The following is an 18,646-nucleotide window of genomic DNA, read 5'->3' on the forward strand; positions in this document are numbered from 1 at the left end:
AAGACAGTTGGGCTGTGGACTGAGAAACAGACTATTAAACTCAGTCCTCTCCCCATTACCATTCTAACGAGGATACATATCTATTTATTTCAGAGTTTCGGCTTTTACAATTTTTAATAGCTCTTCCTTTAACTCCATAGCTAGCTAATGGGGTAAACAAATACTTTGGATTTCTGCAAGCAATTTTTAAGGATCTGATTCTGAAAGCCATTATGGTCAGTCAGAACAAACTCTTTTTGGAGTTTAATAATGGCTGAGCCAGTGGCTGATTATATCTTAATTTGATTGAGCACCTACTATGTATCCAGTGCTGTGATAGTTTTTTTTTTCTGAGACAGAAGTATTGATCATTCATTCATTCATTCATTCATTCAACAGCCATTTGTTAAGCACTTAGTATGTTCCTGTTATTCTCAACGAAGGGAATATAATGGGAAACAAGCCTGACAATGTTTTTGTCCTGATTCTGTTTCAGACTAGGTGAGGAGGTAGGACCATATGGCCTGACACTCTCTCTGAGCAGTGTTAAAAAGCTCTTGAGAAAATGGCTAGGCAATTTCTCAGAGTGAGGGAGATCCTTGAGGCATGATATGATCACAGATACTTTCCTAGAGAAGGCAAGGCTCAAGCCAGGTCTCCAAGCAGAAAATTGACTTGAGGAGTCCAAATTTCAGAGCAGCCAGTGCTCTAAGGAAGAGACCTTTCCATGACAGGAGACAGTGTGCCACCAGAAGGGGGTGCAGGTTGGTAGGGGAAGTGGGGGTGGGCAATACAGCATTCCTAGGTGTAAATCTGGTCTCACTGACCTTGGGCCATCACCTTTCCTCCCCGGAGCTCAGTTTCCTTGTCAGAACATGAAAGAATTGCATCCAAAAAGAGCTTTTAACCTTTTGTTGTTGTGGTTCTTAACAGTGAGAACTGCTTCTCATACAACCTTGTTCAAGGAATTCCAAGATGCAAAACAGATACAAGTGGAATGATCTAGTTTAAAGAGGGTCAGGGGGCTATAGGAGCTCTCCTACCCACTCTCCATCACCTATTTTGGGCACCCCCAAGTCATCACATGGAATCCAGTTGGGAAGACAATGGGGTATATGACTCCAAGTTCCCTTCTAATGCTGCAATTCCAAAAAGTCTGCCCACTCTACAGGATGCTCCATTTAGTTAAACATGGGCAGAGGACTGTTACTCAGGACTATTTCCCAAATTCTTTCTTCAATGTTAGAATCAAAACAAAAAATATTTAGGTTGCAGCCCATCCCTTAAGAGAGTTGCTGAACCATTCTTTCTTTTCACATACATCTATTGAGGGCATAAGGTGGAGACAATGCAATAGATCAAAACTTAAAAAGCAAAAAAGTAAAAGTTCTTGCCATAGAAGGGTTTGTAGTCTAGTGAGAGAGATAATACCTATGCAATGTGAAGAAGAAAAATAATTACATGCTGTGATAAATTGATGAAATAAACATAATTGCAAGAGCCAATCATAGAAAAGAAGACACTTCATTAATTCATTTATTCTGTCAGTCCCTCAATAAATATTTCTGGAATTACTATAGTCCACAAACCAAGGGACCCCACTTTGGAGATTTTGTAGTGAATGAGAAAACCCCAGCCCTCTTCTGGGAGTTGATGATTTACGTGGATTCTCATCTCTGATAGTTATTAGGAGGCAACAATAAAATAAGAGCATAAATTAAGAGAAAACTATGCGTGCGTGCGTGTGTGTGTGTGTGTGTGTGTGTGTGTGTGTGTGTGTAAAATATCTCCAGAGTTTGCTTTTGAGATTGGGACATATGAAGTGATTTCATGAGAGGTGGATGATCCGCATGCACTCTTCCCTCCCCCTTTCTAAACTGGGAGTCAGAAGGTCTGAACAGAAATCAATCCCAGCAATTTATTTTTAACTTCTTTCTCCTTAGCCAGGATTGATTTTTGTCTTTGTGATCAATGGCACAGAGAATAGCTCTATGGCTCGAGCAGCTGTTCAAGCACTTGGTCTGGTCGGCCCCACATCTATCGAATAGAACATTAGAAGCCGATTATGAAAGTAATAGAATGAAGATGTTTGAAGGATGGGCCTGATTACCCCTGCCTTCCTGGTGAGGGATGCCTGCAAGCAGGGGGCTGTGTTTGCAGGAGCCCAGAACCGCAGGGCAGGTGAGATGGGAAGATGTACTGCCTGTCCCCAGTGGGCAGAAGCCAGTGAGAGGAAGCCTGCCCGGATAGAGAGACGCTAGAGATTCACTTCTCCTCTGCCAGGCTGACTCCCTCCCTCCTTTCCTTTTTTCCTCTCTTTTTCTTCCTCCAACTATTTCATCTTTACTACTCCAACTGCTATTAGATTTGGAACTGCAAGTGAAACATCTGTTGTGAAATAGAAAAAAAGAAAAAAAATAAATTGATTGGCTTTTCCCTCCTTGGGCTTTAAAATGGTCTGATTCTTTAATCTTCATTCCCTCCTTCCTTGTTTTTCTTTAATCCAGTGTGTATGTGATGGGACCATGAACTGAGCCACTTCCCCTTCCCTCAAGCCTTGCCAACTCTAGAGGCTAGGCAAGATCGCTTCCACCTCCTTCTCTAGAAAATGTTTGCTGAAGGGAGGCACACCTTGTTATAATGCACAGTGGTGAGTCCACATCCTACCAAACACAATTAGAATGGAGAGTCTGCTGTACCCAAGGCCTTCTGTCCGATTCTCTGGAATAAACGCCTGCAGTTTTACTGCCTGCCCCAGGTGGCGATTGCTTCCAGATTGCAGGATGAAGAAATAATCAAAGTGCTCTTAATATGATTGTGTTTATTATTTCGTTCTGCTATGTAATTGCTTCTTAGGTATTCTCTGTGTGTGTGGGAGGGAAGGCATGGAAGTAGTGGCTTCCTTACTTCCTCTGAAATGTCTGATAGGAGCCCTTGTAAAGTTGATTGAACCTTATGCAGAACCCTTCTGTATAAGAAGTACTGTGATTCTCAGCATTTTCTTATTTAAGATTTGTCCTTTACATTCTTTCTGTGATTTTTACCTCCTGGCTAATTTTCTTACCGAATAGTCTGTAGTTCAATTACATATAATAGTAAGAGCTAATACTTATTGAGTGGCTAGTGTGAGCTAGGCATAGTATTAATGCATTTTGGCATTATGATATTCTATGAGCTAAGTCCCACTCTTGCCGCTGTTTCCCTGAGGGGGCAGAGAGAGGTGAAATCGTCTTCCTAAGACCACACAGCTAGTAAGGAGTGGAGCGGAGATTTTGGCCTAGATCGTGTGATACCAGTACACTTGTTCTGCTTTTTAAATGAGAGTCACAACCTAAATGTTCTTATATTTTGAGGCAGTGGGGTCAAGAACAGTGTAAGGTAAGAGGTAGTAAGTAAGCAGAAACCTTTAACACAAAGTAGCATCCTACAACATGTTTGTGGGATCATTGAATGATCCCAAAACTGGCAGTATAGAATCTTTGGATATAAGAGTTGAAGAAGATCCTTATGCTGAGGACACCAGGACCTAGGATGTGAAGGAATGAGGAACACAGAGGTGTGACAGTGTTGAGTCCCCACTTTGTGTCTGGCATGTGTTGGGCCCATATGTTGTGAGTGTGCCTTACCTGTTTGAGGATGAACAGATAAGAGGTTCTGGAAAACCAGAAACTGGGGTCTGGAAGCAGCTAACCATTTTCCCCCAAGATCCATAATAGCCAGTAGGGATGAGGGAGGTTTGGAATCCAGGTCTATGCTCCTGACGCAAGGCCCTGTGTTAATTTTCTCAACAAAGAACTAAACAAGGGACCAAAAAGGTTCAGAAAGATAAATTTCTGGTAACCCAGCTATAAGTCTTGGGCATTTTCTTGAAGCAGATCTACATCCTTGATATGAACCACCTCTGCAAAGAGAAACAAATAAATAAATAAAATCTTAATAAGATTATTGAGCAATGTGGTGTAGACTTTTTATTGGAAATGTCAAGCAAAAATGAAGCAGAGTGTTTGTGTCAGATACTGCACAGCAAAAACACTTAATAAAACCTACACACACCCACTGTTTCTTGGCATTCCTCCAAGGCACCTCTTTGGAACCAACAACCAGTGACCCACCTCCTTGGATTTCACATCCTGCAAACCCTTCAAATTTGCTATGATCTTTTTCTTTTTTCAGGATCCATCCCCACCTTATCCCCACCTTTTCTTTCCATCCCTCCTTTGATTCTGTGGAACACTTCACCTATATCCTGATTTCTCTAGTGTTCCATCCTTAAATCTATCATCCCATTCAGCAAACAGAAAGTATACATATACACATATAAGTATATATATATACACACATATATATATACTGATATATATATACTTGTATACATATATATATAAGCCAACTTCAAGTCCTTCATATATGTATGTATGTATGTATGTATATGTATATATGTGCGTATACATGTATGCATGTGTGTGTATGTGTATGTATATATACATATACATATATATACATATACATATATATATACATATACATATATATATATATGCCAAGTTCAAATTCAGTCTCTACCATTTTGGAGCTGCATGTTCCTGTGCATGTCAGTTAACTTACCAGTAAAGTGAGACTGCATAGTATATATATAACAAACATATATAATATTTATATTACATTTGTATTCACTACACAAATATGCATATATATGTATATACTCTATATTACATTGTGTGTATGTTGTGTGTGCACTGATTTTACAGTAATTCTAGAAAGTACAGAAATATAAGTAAAGTAAACTACTGTGGTTCTGAGCTGGTATTTCTCTCCTCTGTGGCATCTAGCCTTTACCATGCTCAGGGTACCATAACATTATCACTGGTATTATATTGTCATTGGTACATCTTCTATGCTAGGCTTGTTTTTACAAAGAAATGGTGAACTCCATGAGGTCACAGTCCTGTGACTCCCATGGTACCTGATACAGCCTGGGCACAAAAGTGCTGAATAAGTTTAGATAAATGTAACATATGGTAGAATTGGGGCCAGTATCCATAATGAGATGTGTAAACACGAGCAACATTCAAGGAATGATGTGAATTTGGCCAGACCTTTAATTAGTATGTGGATTCAGCAGTAGGTGGGAAAGAACATCTTGTAATTTGCTTCTCTATTTCTCACAGGGAAGCACACTCTCTTATTGCCCCTGGTTTTCCATGTTGTGGTGTTGCCAAACACTTACAGGAGTATTTAATGTAAAATCACGACCCACTTGTGAAAACCTATGCAATTATCTCCACTTTGTGTTTTTCTGATCTTGACTCAGCAGGCACAGACTGAAGCAGCCTGGCAATGTGAAAAAACCCTAAGGTTTCAAGTCAGAAGTTCTGTGGTTGGCTTTGAGCCTCACCGTTTAGTAACAAAGTGACCCAAAGTGAGACCCCTTAATTCTAAAATGGGGATGTAGTGAGGGGCGCCTGGGTGACTCAGTCGGATGAACGTCTGACTTCAGCTCAGGTCATGATCTCACAGTCTGTGAGTTTGAGCTCCATGTCAGGCTCTGTGCCGACAGCTCAGAGCCTGGAGCCTGCTTCAGATTCTGTGTCTCCCTCTCTCTGCCCCTCCTGTCTCACATTTTGTCTCTCTCTGTCTCTGAAAAATGAATAAACCTTAAAATTTTTTTAAATAAATAAATAAAATGGGGATGTACTGAGACCTCCCCACAGGGTTGTGCTCGGACCAAATGGGATTCAGTCCAGTAATAAAAACTAATGGCAGATAATAGCATACTCTACAAATATTAATTCTTATGACATGTGTGCTACGTACTATTAGAGGATTAAATGGGAATATAATGCACTATCTATGTTAAGAGAGCTAAGAGGTACCCAGTTTCCCATAATTCAGCACAGCAGCTGGTAAGTGTAGCAAGAGGGCCACAAAGAGCCCTGAAACTCAGAGGAAGAAAAGATGAATTCCCACTGATACATTGATACTGGAGCCTTCTCAGTCCCTCCAGGTAATTGGTCTTCAATTAGTCATTCTTTGGAAAGGCTCCATAGGAGACACCTTAGGCTTGTTCAGGGTTGCACAACATAGTGGATGTGGTCAGGTAGTTTGAGAGCCAAGTTCGAATCCAGGCTCTGCCACTTTGGGGCTGCATAGTACCTTCTCAATGTGGTCATTGTGCATGAGAGCAGACAGTACATCCAAAATGTGAGCACAGAGCTTGACTCTCCAGTGGTGGTGCTTCTGCTGAAGGGTGGGAGAGGCATGATGGCGAGTGCAATGGGGAGGCTTCCAGTGGCAGTTGGCATTTCACAAATATTCATGGCTCTCTTATGGGAGGTGGCAGTGTTTCTTGAGAAACAGCTTGAAAGATGGTTTAAATCTGCCCACTGCTGTCCCAAACTTCACTCATGAGGCAGGCACATCCCATGCTGGCAAAGTTTTGCTATCATATCTAGCAGCCCAAACATATTTCCAAGGCCGCCTGGAAATCCCACATCCCAAGGAGTCATCCCTGCTCCTGTAGAAAATTAATGACTTTGTTTGCCGTGCCCTTTTATGGTATATAAAATATTTTGAACATATAATAATGATAATAAAATTCATCATTTGCTAAGTGGCTACCATTCATCTTGTATGGCTGAATACAATTCTATATCTCTGCCCATCCATTTATTGCTTCTCTTCTTACATTCATTCCTCATTGGCCTGTGGATAGCTATTGCCTCATTGATAAATTTCAGTGTCCCACACAATCAATAGATTGGGTATCTGGATCATCAGCTTGATTTCTGTCTTAGTCTGTTCAGACTGCTGCAGCAGATATACCATATAACAGAATCTTAGGTACAGATAACAGAATATTTCCCACAGTTCTGGATGCTGGGAAGTCCAAGCTCAAGCAACTAGCAGATTTGGTGGCTAAAAAGAGCCCATTTCCTGGTTCATAGATACATAGTAGAAAGGGCAATGGAGCTTGCTGGAGTCTCTTTTATAAAGGCACTAATCCCATGCATGAAGGTTATACCCTAATGACCTAATCACCTTCCAAAGACCCCACCTTCAAACACCATCACATGTAGGATTAGGTTCCAGATATGAATTTTGGGGAATAACAAACATTCAGTCCATAGCAATTTTCCAGTGCAAATACTTCTAAGATCTTTGGGTTTTTAGGTACATACCACAGGTCAATTATAACATTCTCAATGTTATAGCCATAGAATACTTTACAGTCACATGAAAGCATTTTATTACTTCATTTACTTCTCCCTAAGAGGAGGGTAATTATTTGCTCCCTTTTTATATTACAATAACCCTGAAACTCCAAGAGATTAGTTACCATGCCAAAATTGCCTATCTTAATAACTGGTTAAGCTGAAACTAGAAACACAGACAATCTGTATGCTAGCAGCTTATACCCTTCTTCCTTCCTCTCCTTTCCCACTATTTTGTTTTTAATAGCAGAAAATTCTGGAATAGTAGAAAAAAGGCAGAGGCTAGTGTTGGCTTGGGAAGATTTCAGTCAATTAATTGACCTTGTAACATCTACCTATACAAAGGAAATAGGTGACGTGAGGTCTCAAGTTGAAGAGAAAACTTACATAAGTGTAGGAAGATGATAGAAGCGAGGTTCCTTATAAAATCCACTGTAGCCTCCACACTCCCATCTTTTACAAAATTATATTAAGCTCACAGTCCACAAGGAACAGGGCCATTTCTGAGAAATGAAGGGGCAGATGTTTTAGTAATGAGTTTTATCATGTCTCTTTATGTTAGAGACTTACATCCTATGAGTAGCGATTTTTTTTTTAATGAAGCTCTGGGACAAAGTAGTCAGTCTAGGTTTTAGCTTTTTAGCTGTTAATATATTGATTGGGAGTATCAAGATGCTCCAACTTTTGTGCTCCAAGACAACAATTCAAGTTGCTTTTTTATTTATCGGTGCTTTTTTATTTCTACACTCATCTTTGCCTTTTTATTCTTCCCCTCCCCCTGCAAAAACAAAAACAAACAAAAAAACCCAGAAGAGGCAAAGGACTTTCATCCTGAAGGGTCATATGGGCAGTCCAAGAACTTCTTGTCCTCTCTCTAAGTCATGAAAGCCAGAACACAAAGATAAAGCTTACAGCCATTAAGGTTCAATCTCTAGCACAGAATATGTTGGCTTTGTGGTCTCCATATGTGTCTTCTCCACAAAGTCATCCTTCCTGAGGGCAACAAGAAGAATTTCAGTCCTCTATCCCTGTGGTGCACAGCATCAGCACTTCCTGAAGCCTCCAGTTTGCGTATATAAACTGCCACCATGGTCGTGGTCAATCCCCATTAGACCCCCAAGATGTTATACTGGTGCAGGTGTCTGTGCCTGTAGATCAGCAGGGGCAAGTAATATGCAATGAGTACTTAGTATGTGCCAGCTTCAGGGCTAAAGCTCTTTATATGGTGTACTCTGTTTACTCCTCATAGTAACATGTTAATAGGTAGTATTGATGTCTCCATTTTCCAGAAGAAGAATTTGGAAAGTTAATTACCTATACAAGGTTACCAAGCCAGCAAGTGACAGAAGCAGGATTTAAACACGATTCTGGGATCCCAACCAAAGTACAATAATGCTAAAAAATCAGAGGAAGAGTCTTCTTTGAAAATATGTAATGGGGAACTTATCAAGTCCAGACCCTTATTGTATTTGACAAAACACGCTAAGAGTCAGGCATACTGATACTTCTTCTAGTGCTGTGTATGGTGTAGACACAAGGTCTTTGTCCCATGCTTTTCTCACACGCCACCTTTTCTCTCCCTTACTATCATTCCGAATGGGCAGTGAAGGTTCCAGGGAGTTTCTTGGTAAGGTTGGGAAAGGTGACAATTGTTTATCATTATGTTTTGGCTGGCGAGTGTGCCAGCAACCTCAGTTTACATCTTCCTTCTAGCACCTCCCCTACACACACATACACATGTGCGCGCGCGCGCGCGCGCGCACACACACACACACACACACACACACACACTACAAATTGAAAGAACAATATTGGCTTCAATGTCAACTATCTTATTTGAAATCTGTTCTCAGTGAGGTTATTTTGGGGCTGTTATGTTAGGGCCCTAGTAAAAGATTTTAAAATTATGTTAGGGGCCCAATAAAAGATTTTATGTGCAAATCTGTTTCAAAGGAGGTTCAGCTTCAGCACAGTGTATGTGTAGTAGGTAATAGACCCACTCTTTCTAGAAACAGGCAGATAAAACTGCATATTACATTAATATCACACAGCCTCCAGGACATAAAATGAGCAAATACCAGTTTGACAAACACTAAATTCAACATTAAATGGTCTAGCAGAGGAGATGACTTGCTGGTAAGATGCCATGTTGTTCCAAATGTCATCTCACAGTTTTGATTCAGACACGTAGTGTGGTGCCTTAGCACAACATTTTTGGAAAATGAGCTTAAGAAGACAGAGTCAACATAACCTGCCATGCAGGAGCCCCCAGGGCCATCCCAACGCTTCGAGCAGCTTTCTGATGAGACTTACAGCTCTTTATTGATTCTTGTGGTCCAGAAGTCAGCATCCTGCTTCTTTGTTCTTGAAATAGAAATGTGATCTTTGAAGGAAATATGTAGGTGGAGAGGAAGAGAGCGGCCTAACAATGTCAAGATTTACTTTAAATAATCTGAATAGAATTAATGAGCAAAGAAATTGGAAAAGTTAATTGTGCATCCTAACAGCTGTGTGGTTCGCTTTTGTTTCTTTAAGGAGGAAGGAGTGCCACAGAGGCTGTGTGGGAAGTCATAGACATGTACCTGAAGAGGTGGCCACTTCTCTGGTTTAGGCAGACTGTTCACATTGTATTGGGCCCTGCAAGTTCCACTAGCTGACAAACCTTCTAAATGCCATTTCCTACATTTCTTGTGCAAGCCCAGTTTATTAGCACTAGGGCCCCTCCTCTTCACAAGTTCCAGTAGCAGCAGTGTTCATTCCTGTCCAACAATAGGACACTGATGTCTCAGGGTGGGGAAACTGGTATGATCCCTTACTTAAAAGGATCTGCCTTGTTGCCAGGCATCTTACCCAGGAAATTGGAAGTCAAGTGACATGGGATCCATTCTCTACCCCAGAAGTTTGGAAATCTGACATAGCCCGAGGGACCAGCATGAGCTTTGCAGTCAGACAAATTTGAGCACAAATCGCAGCTTCACTATTTACTTGCTGTGTGTCTTTGAGTATGTTGTATAACTTCCACACTTGTCAATTTCTCACCTGAACATAAAATAGAAGGCCAGTATGTACAGAGGGACAGTGCTTGGCATATAATAAATACTCAGAAAATGCCCTTAATATTTATGCCTTGTAGGGTACTAATAGTATTCCTAACAATAATAATAGTAATAGTAAAAATTAATAGTGTGGATAAATAATATCATGAATGTAAAGCATCCAACATAGTAGACACTCAAAAATGTTAATTTTTGCTTCTCTTTTTCAATTACCATGCCCTTTTATGAGTCCTAGAGATATTACAAGTTTTCTTCCATCTATGTCAGAAACAGGCTCAGGCTCAACACGACTCAGGCTCAACATGACCCTTTGGTTAAATTGTCTTTTCTTCTTCTTCTTCTTCTTCTTCTTCTTCTTCTTCTTCTTCTTCTTCTTGGCAGATTTCTTTCTCTCCTTCAGGGTAAGCCATCATCCAGAAGCAAGGAAGAATGAAAAAAAAAAAAAAGATATGTCAGGTTAGACTTGGTTACAACAAGAATGGGAACAAGTCAGAAGAGACATATGTATTTAATGGCCAGTGAATTTGTCCAAAGGAATCATTTTCACTGGCCAGGAGCCCAATTAAACCTGTAAAATGGAAATCCAGAAAATCAGATTAACGAGCCAGTCATTAGTGAGGAAAAGACCCAGCTAATTCAGTGTTTAGCATGACGGATGGGCTCAGAGCAAATAATTGGATGACATTCATCATATGTAAAATAAAAGGTGTCACTGAAGAGGAAAGTGGTAATAATCTCTGGGATTTACAATGCCAGCAGATTTGCTTGTAAGGAAGAGAAAAGTTCATCAAAATAGATTAATAGTCGCTAAACTTTATTCTTTTCCTGTGTGGTTGCCAGAGAGCCATGCAAATAGTATTGGAGAGGCAGCAAATGTATCAGCTGTATCATCCCAACATTGTGAGGATTCTGCTCCAAAGGAGGAGTCCTAGAGATAAGTTTCTGCAACCATCTAGGGACTGGGCAGGAATGGAGAGTTCTTCTGTACATCCGTGGTTTGGTCACTAAACAATGGAGGAAATCAAACTCAAAGTGTCTCTGGTTGAGCTGATTAATCCCCAAGATTTGCTATTTAGTTAGTCAATGAGTATTGAGCCCCTGCCCTGTGCCTGACATTTTGGGGATACCCTTATTCCTAGTAAAGGGCTCAGGCATAGGCTGTAGTCACAGATTGGCTGTTACAATGAAGGGACGTGTGATGTTGAGCAAGTTAGTTGACTACTTTCAGCCTCAATCTCCTCTTGACCTGTAGAGGTACTATACATTGTATAATACATAATTAGAATCAAACAAGGGATGGTGTTTAAACTGCTTTTTGTACCATTTTCTATGTAATAAGCTTTCCTTGTGTGGTAGTAATTATCAATCTTTTTATTACCTCACCTCCTCTCTTCTATGAAGACATCATTTTTAAGATACACCATCAATGTCATCACAGATTTTCTGGGAATATGAAGAATAATGAGCATATATACACATGCCAATTACAGAGATTTTTATGTTTTTTAAAAAATATCTTGGAGTCAGGAAAATGTATTATTGTTATAGTGAGGTGAGTAAGATGAATGGAGACACTTCTCAGTCACAGGAAGAGGAGAACAGGTTTAGAGCCAAACTTTGCTAGGTTCAAATTTGTGTTTTCTTGGGCAAGTCAATCAGTACCTTATAGTCTCTGAAGGGTCGTCATGAGGATTAAATTAGATAATTTATATAATGGCTACATGCAGTTCAGGAGCATGGTAGATGAACTCAATCAATGACCGTTGTGTCATTACTTTTCTCATTATGTATTCACTAATCATTTGCCACAAGACCAGCACTGCCTAGGAATCCGGGAGTTTGCAACTGTATAATAAGACATGGAGGGAAGATTACAGGAATATGTGTACCACAAGAAAAAAAATGTTGAAAGGGTTGTAGAAATAGAAAGAACAAGGCTCAAAAGTTGAGAGGAGAGAAATGAACTGGTGTAATTCCGAACCCTTCCACAGTCCCATAGGTCTTACAGTGACATTAAACCATCAGTTGGCACTCAGTAGGTGTGGAGAAAGATATCACCAGGACAAAAGCAGAACTGCAGGAGCTATCTTGGTATCACTGGGAGATACTCTGTTCTCCTAGGAACTGGAAGAACCTCTGGGCTCCTGGGGCTTTATCAGCCTCTTAGTAGTTTGGATAATTCCATTGTGTACCTGAAGTGTAATCTCCATCTTTGATTACTCAAGCACAAAGTCTCCCAGGTTGTATGTGTGAGCTTGTGAAAGAGAGAGAGAGAAAGGCTGTGCTTATGCAGGGCTGTATCAGGAATGGCTAGGCTGAATTCCCAAGTCGATGGAGCCAGTCACTCTATTGAGGGGAACTCTCTGTTCTCCTTTGGCTCTTGGTGATTTGGAAACCTCAACGGACCCAGTCCAGTTCTATGGTGCTGATCAGATGCTTGGCAGTGCTCTCATCTTGTTCCCTTGTGGAGCTGACTGGGTCTTTTTAGGAGAAGCTTCTTTTAATTGCTGAGCTCTAGCTGGCATTCAGTGACAGGACTAGCCTACTCTGATGCCAGTTTCCTTCCCAAAGGCAAGTTTGATGACATTCTGGGTGTCCCATAGAGAGCTGCTTTTTAAGCATATGATCAGTGACCAGAGCATATATTTTGGAAGTTAAAAACTTTATTACTGTGTATCAAGTATCCTTTGGGGTGATGACAGTCTTTCAGAACTGGATAGAGGTTAGATAACATTGCAAATGTGCTAAATGCCACTGAATTGTACACTTTATTTTTTTTTTTTTTTAATTTGAGAGGGAGAGAGCACAAGCTGGAGAGAGGGGTGGAGAGAGGGGTGGAGAGAGAGAGAGAAAGAGAGAGAGGGAGAGAGAGGAGAGAGAGAGAGAGAGAGAGAGAGAGAGAGAGAGAGAATCTTAAGCGGGCTCCATGCACAGTGTGGAGCCAGACACAAGGTTCCATCCCGGAACCCTGAGATTATGATGTGAACCAAAATCAAGAGTCAGATGCTCAATTGACTGAACCACCCAGGCGTCCCAAGAATTATACCACTTAAAATGACTAATTTTACATAATAGGAATTTCACCTCAAACGGGAAACTTTAACATCATTGTGAACACAAAATGACGAAAATAGGTACATCTCAGAGGGAGCTAAGGGTCTCAGGACAGGTGCAGGACACAGAGTCACAGAGGTGTTATGTCAGTTGTCATTTGAAGTTCTAGTTCTGACCTGCTCAGAGGGAGTCCCTAAATCAGCAGCATTGGCATCATCTGGAAACTCATTAGAAAAGACACTTCTTGGACCTCACCCTAGATTGATGAACTCAAAGGCTCTGTAGGTGGGGCCCAGCAGTCTGAATTTTAAGCAGCTTTCCAGGTGATTCTGATGCAGCTAAAGTTCAAACACTGCTGTTCCATTTCTTGGGTTGACAGGTATGCATGTGTTGGTTTTATAATTTATAATTAAAACACTAATTCAAAAAGATAATATGCACTCTTATGTTTACTGCAGCATGACTAATAACAGCCAAATTCTGGAAGCAGCCCAAGTGTCCATCAGTAGATGAATAGATAAAGAAGTGGTATATATGTACATATATGTGTACATATATATGTATATAGACAAAATATTTATATGTATATAATGGAATATTACTCAGCCATAAAAATAATGAGGTCTAGCCATTTGTAACAACATGGATGGATCCAAGGATATAATGCTAAATTAAATAAGTCAGTCAGAGAAAAATAAATAGCATATGATTTCACCCATATGTGGAATTTAAGAAAGAAACCAAATGAACAGAAAAAAAGAGAAAAACCATAAAATAGACTCTTAACTATAGAGAACAAATAGATGGTTGCCAGACAGGAGGTGGGTAGGGTCACAGGCAAAATAGGTGAAGGGGATTAAGAGGACACTTACTTTAGTGAACACTGAGGAATATATAGAATTGATGAGTCACTATATTGTACACCTTGAACTAATATAACACTTTATTTTAACTGGACTGGAATTTAAACCATAATTAAATAAATGAAATGAAATGAAACAAACAAATAGGATCAAGCAAGGACTACTGGTGACTGTGTCTAGTGCCGAAGATTATATTTTTTTAATATAATTTACTGTCAAATTGGCTTCCATACAACAGCCAATGCTCATCCCAACAAGTGACCTCCTCAATGCCCACCACCCACTTTCCCCTCTCCCCACACCCCTTTTACCCTCAGTTTGTTCTCTGTGTTTAAGAGTCTCTTATGGTTTGCCTCCCTCCCTCTATAACTTTTCCCCCCTTCCCTTCCCCCTCTTCTGTTAAGTTTCTCAAGATCCACATGAGTGAAAACATATGGTATCTGTCTTTCTCTGACTGACTTATTTCACTTAGCATAGTACTCTCCAGATCCATCCACGTTGCTGCAAATGGCAGGATTTCCCAAAGATTATGTTTTAATCTGATTCTATGCAGCTGAGATTTATTTTAAAAAGGAAAAAACTACTCAACATCTCATTGATCTTAATGTGTGAATACCTCATCTCTAAGCCACTGCAGCACAATATAAGATTCAGAACGGATGTCTTTATCAACAAACAAAAAAACCCAAAGTAAACAAACAAACAAACCAAAAGTCCTGGAATACAAAACATGTATGGCTCTAATGAAGAAACAGAGATGTAAGTATAGCACTCAACACTGGGGATGAAACCAGTCTCTCCTCTCGATTCATAGCCTGTCTTTGCTCCAACTTTTTCCCAAGGTTCTGCCTCCCCACAGACTCTAACATTTGCTCTACCTGGTGGCTTGTGCCTGCTTTGTGGTCTTCCAATCTGTGCAGAACAAGGGGGACTGTGGGAGAAGCCCTCTCTTGGAGTGAGGAGCGATGGGTGGCTTTCAATAGAGATGTGACACCTCTCCTGCTCCCCGCTGTGGATTGGGCGCCAGGTTGGGACTGGATTGGGAGGGCTGGCCCGTCTCCAGCAAGTGCTTGGTGAAAACGGAGCTGGTGCCTCCATTAATTGTCTCTTCAGCACAGTGGCCGGGTTGCTATTGTCCTGTTATTTTCTCTGAAGAGTCTGTGGTATCTTCTCTTGTGAATATTAATTCCCCCCAAGTTAGGGTGATTGGGCTGAGAGCAGCCATGTGCAGAACTGTGCCATGTTGGCAGGACTTTTCAACAAGCCCAGGCCAGACCATTTCTCAGAGTCGTTTACAGGTTCCTGTAGGATTCCTTTCCTCCCCAAGTGAGATTACAGAGCTTGACTCCCCTAGCCATCAAATAGAGGAGCTGGGACTCAAACCCAGGATTTCTCACTTTCCAATATAGAATTCTTCCTCTGACCTCTGATTCCTTTAAATAACTTGCACATGGAATGGATCAAAACATACCTGCTCAGTGCATAAATTTGTAAGTAGGAAGGAAAAAAAATGTGCTTGGATCAGAGGTGAAATTAATTTCAAAGTAACAAGAGATTTTGAGCAATAGTAATTATTTAGATTCAGAAAAAAAATTCATTTCACAATCATGTCATGATTGCATTGGATTCAAAACTTTTTTAAGGCAGAATAAATAGATCCTGGGTCCATCCCATGTCATAGCTTCTGTTTTCTACAAATACATATTAGGTGTGTATGTACACAGAGGACAGTGACCAAATACAGAGTCCCTGCTCTCATAGAAAGTGTCAACCATTGGGAAAGACTGTTGTAATTGCTCATTTGTTCTCTAAGTGCCACGTTGTGGGAGCAACTCAGTGCTGTGGGACTGGAGGCTCATTGCCAGCAAGGGATATTCTCTAAAAGGTTATCACACACCTATTGTGGCTGTTGATGGAGCAGCTAGTCCTTTCCAACTTGACCATGACCCCTGGCCCCATCTGACTTTGTGTTTCCCCTGTGATCCAGGTAACAACTGGTGGAAGAGCCAGCTACTACGTGTCCTATCGAAGAGAGGCCTTCGCCCAAATAAAGCTGCCCAAGTACTCACTGCCCAAGGTATGCACAACCCACTGTCATGGGTCCTGACAGACAGAGCAGCAAGGAGAGACTGCCATGTTGGGCCGTGGGGAGGTTTGACTTCTGCCTAGGAGACAGCTGGCATTCAGCCTGACCTACCACTGCTGGGGGCTGGCCTCTGCTGATGTTCCTGAACACCGGTTCTGCATTCCCCTTTCAGCAGGTTATGCAGGCGAGAGCTTTGATTCCCTGTGTCTCAAACATCCTGTATAGACTGGGGTCATTTCCCAAGGGTCGTAGGGAAAGGAGAGCTAATACTCAATCTCTTTTGGGGGTCGCCTCCCTCTTTCAAGGGCCTTACTGCCAAATAGAGGGACAGGCTCAGAAGCACCCATGCAGAAGCCCAAATGCCATATATATAGGTATATGTATGTGTATATATTATATATGCATAAAGGTGCACAGGTGAGTCTTGTAGTGTTCCTGTTTCTCTCTACATTTTAATGCTAAATATAAATGCACTGCCTGTATTTCTGCTCCCTTCTGCCACTATGAGTAGTTTAAAAAAAGGAGTAGTTTAATATAATATCAGATGATGGCATGTTAACTCCTCTACTGGAAAATTATAAAACTTACCCTGTGGGCTCCATCCCTTGTGAACAATGGCTTTTGGGAGAAGATGGATCTTAGAACCTCAATCTGAACATGGACAGGATGCAGTTGCCTCACCTAATGAAGCTGCAAAAAAGCTTAGTCTCTGGTCGGATATAATGTTGCAAAGATTTGGGTCTGTAGGCTGGTACTGGGAAAAAAAACTAAAAGTACAGAGGTGGGGAGGATTATGGGATAAAAAGGTTCATAATTGTCTATCCACTGGTTGTTTTAGTCATGCATTTATTCATATATGCATGATTAAATTCATTCATTCATTTGCACCTTCTTTTATTCACCCATTGAACTGCTCTTTCTCCCACTTAAGATTTTATTCTGTTCCAGGCACTAAATTAAGCTCTATGGATAAAGTAGTAAATAAGCCACAAATGGTCCCTACCTTTGTGGAGCTTATATTCTGGTAGGGAAGAGAGACACTGAATAAGCAATTGTAGGTACAAAGAGTATTCGGGGGATAGAAGCCCAAGGGCCATTGTGACGTGATAGGTGGAGCTTACCTAAAATGGATGTGAGGACAAGTTTCCTAAAGAAAAGTAATATTTAAGCTGATGCAAGAGGGTTAAGGGGTTAACCCTTCAAGCAAGGGTTGGGAAGCCAATAGAAAATATATGCACAGGCCCTATTTTAAGAGAGATAATATGGTTCATTCAACAAATTAAAATACCATCTCAAGAGACTGGGTTGCAGAGAGAGAGAGAGGTGGAGAGGCTGATGAGATGAACAGGGACCGTATAAAGCAGCCTCAGGAGCCACGGGAATCAGTTTCTCACTTTTCTCCACCTTTGCTGTGATTGGCTTGAATGAGACCATTATGTAGCTTTGTGGTTGCAGGATGTACCCATCAGATGGTCTAAACCCAAGCAGGAAAATGGTATCCCTGCTTGCAGAAGATGAGGAAGTGGAAGGTCATAATCATGCACTTTCTGAAGGAGAAAGATTCCTTGCAGTAACTTGATGATTTCTATATATTGGCACAGGAGAAGTATTTCAAGAACTTTCCAAACTATATCCCCAGTGGAAGGCCTGTTTTGTCTCTGTATTGTGTGCATATTTTATGTATTCTCAGCCTTCTGAGGAAAACAAACAGTTCGCTCCCCTGGGCAGTGTGGCTGCAGGTGGGGACAAATGAAGCCTGGGATTGATCAGAATGCCGGAGCACTCCATTAATGATCAGCAACCCCATGGCAATTTATTGTGGTGGAGTACCATCCGTGCAGCCCCTTTTATAGGACTTCATCCAGAGCAGCTTCATTAATATGAGGGCCGCTGTGAAAATAGCTGGATGGTTATCGATCCCCTTTATTAGCCAGCATTGGCTCAGATTTTCATAGCCTAGGCTGAGGAGGTGAGGACAGAGGGGGTGGAAGTGTTTAAAAATGGAAATGGCTTTTAAGCAAGTTGTTGCTGTTCCATGAGCTGCGGCTGCTGCTGGGCCTCTTGCTTAAAAACAAAAACAAGGAGAAGCTCCATGTCATCATTGCCCTCACACCTCTCCTCCCAGCCTGTCTGTTCAGAACGTGCTCTCCTTGGGCATTCCGTGGCTTGGAGTATTTTGCAGAGAACAAAATGAACACCATTAATAACAAGTGGCATTATTACGAGCAGCAACCTTGTATAGAGTCCTCCAGAAGCAGTTCCTGGGTGTCAGGTTGGCATGGGAGGCATGCAGCAGCAAGGGTGAGGAGGCAGATGACAGGGAGCCGTGCCAGACTGGGGAACAGGCAATGGAGCTTCTGAGCAAGAAGCTCTGAGCCTTCTTTCCAGCTCTACTGC

At 41.2% G+C, this 18,646-nt stretch overlaps 1 protein-coding gene across 1 annotated transcript in view; it reads left to right on the top strand.

The window, feature by feature from the left end:
• SORCS3 (sortilin related VPS10 domain containing receptor 3) overlaps positions 1-18,646 on the top strand; it is a 564,865-nt gene that overhangs the window by 436,536 nt on the left and 109,683 nt on the right. Inside the window, exon 10 of the mRNA XM_077748455.1 lies at positions 16,151-16,240. Coding sequence (XP_077604581.1) covers positions 16,151-16,240 — 90 coding nt within the window. The remainder of the gene's footprint in view (positions 1-16,150; positions 16,241-18,646) is intronic.

Source organism: Crocuta crocuta, unplaced genomic scaffold (assembly GCF_008692635.1).
Source record: "Crocuta crocuta isolate KB4526 unplaced genomic scaffold, BGI_CrCroc_1.0 scaffold619, whole genome shotgun sequence".
Lineage (NCBI taxonomy): Eukaryota > Metazoa > Chordata > Mammalia > Carnivora > Hyaenidae > Crocuta > Crocuta crocuta.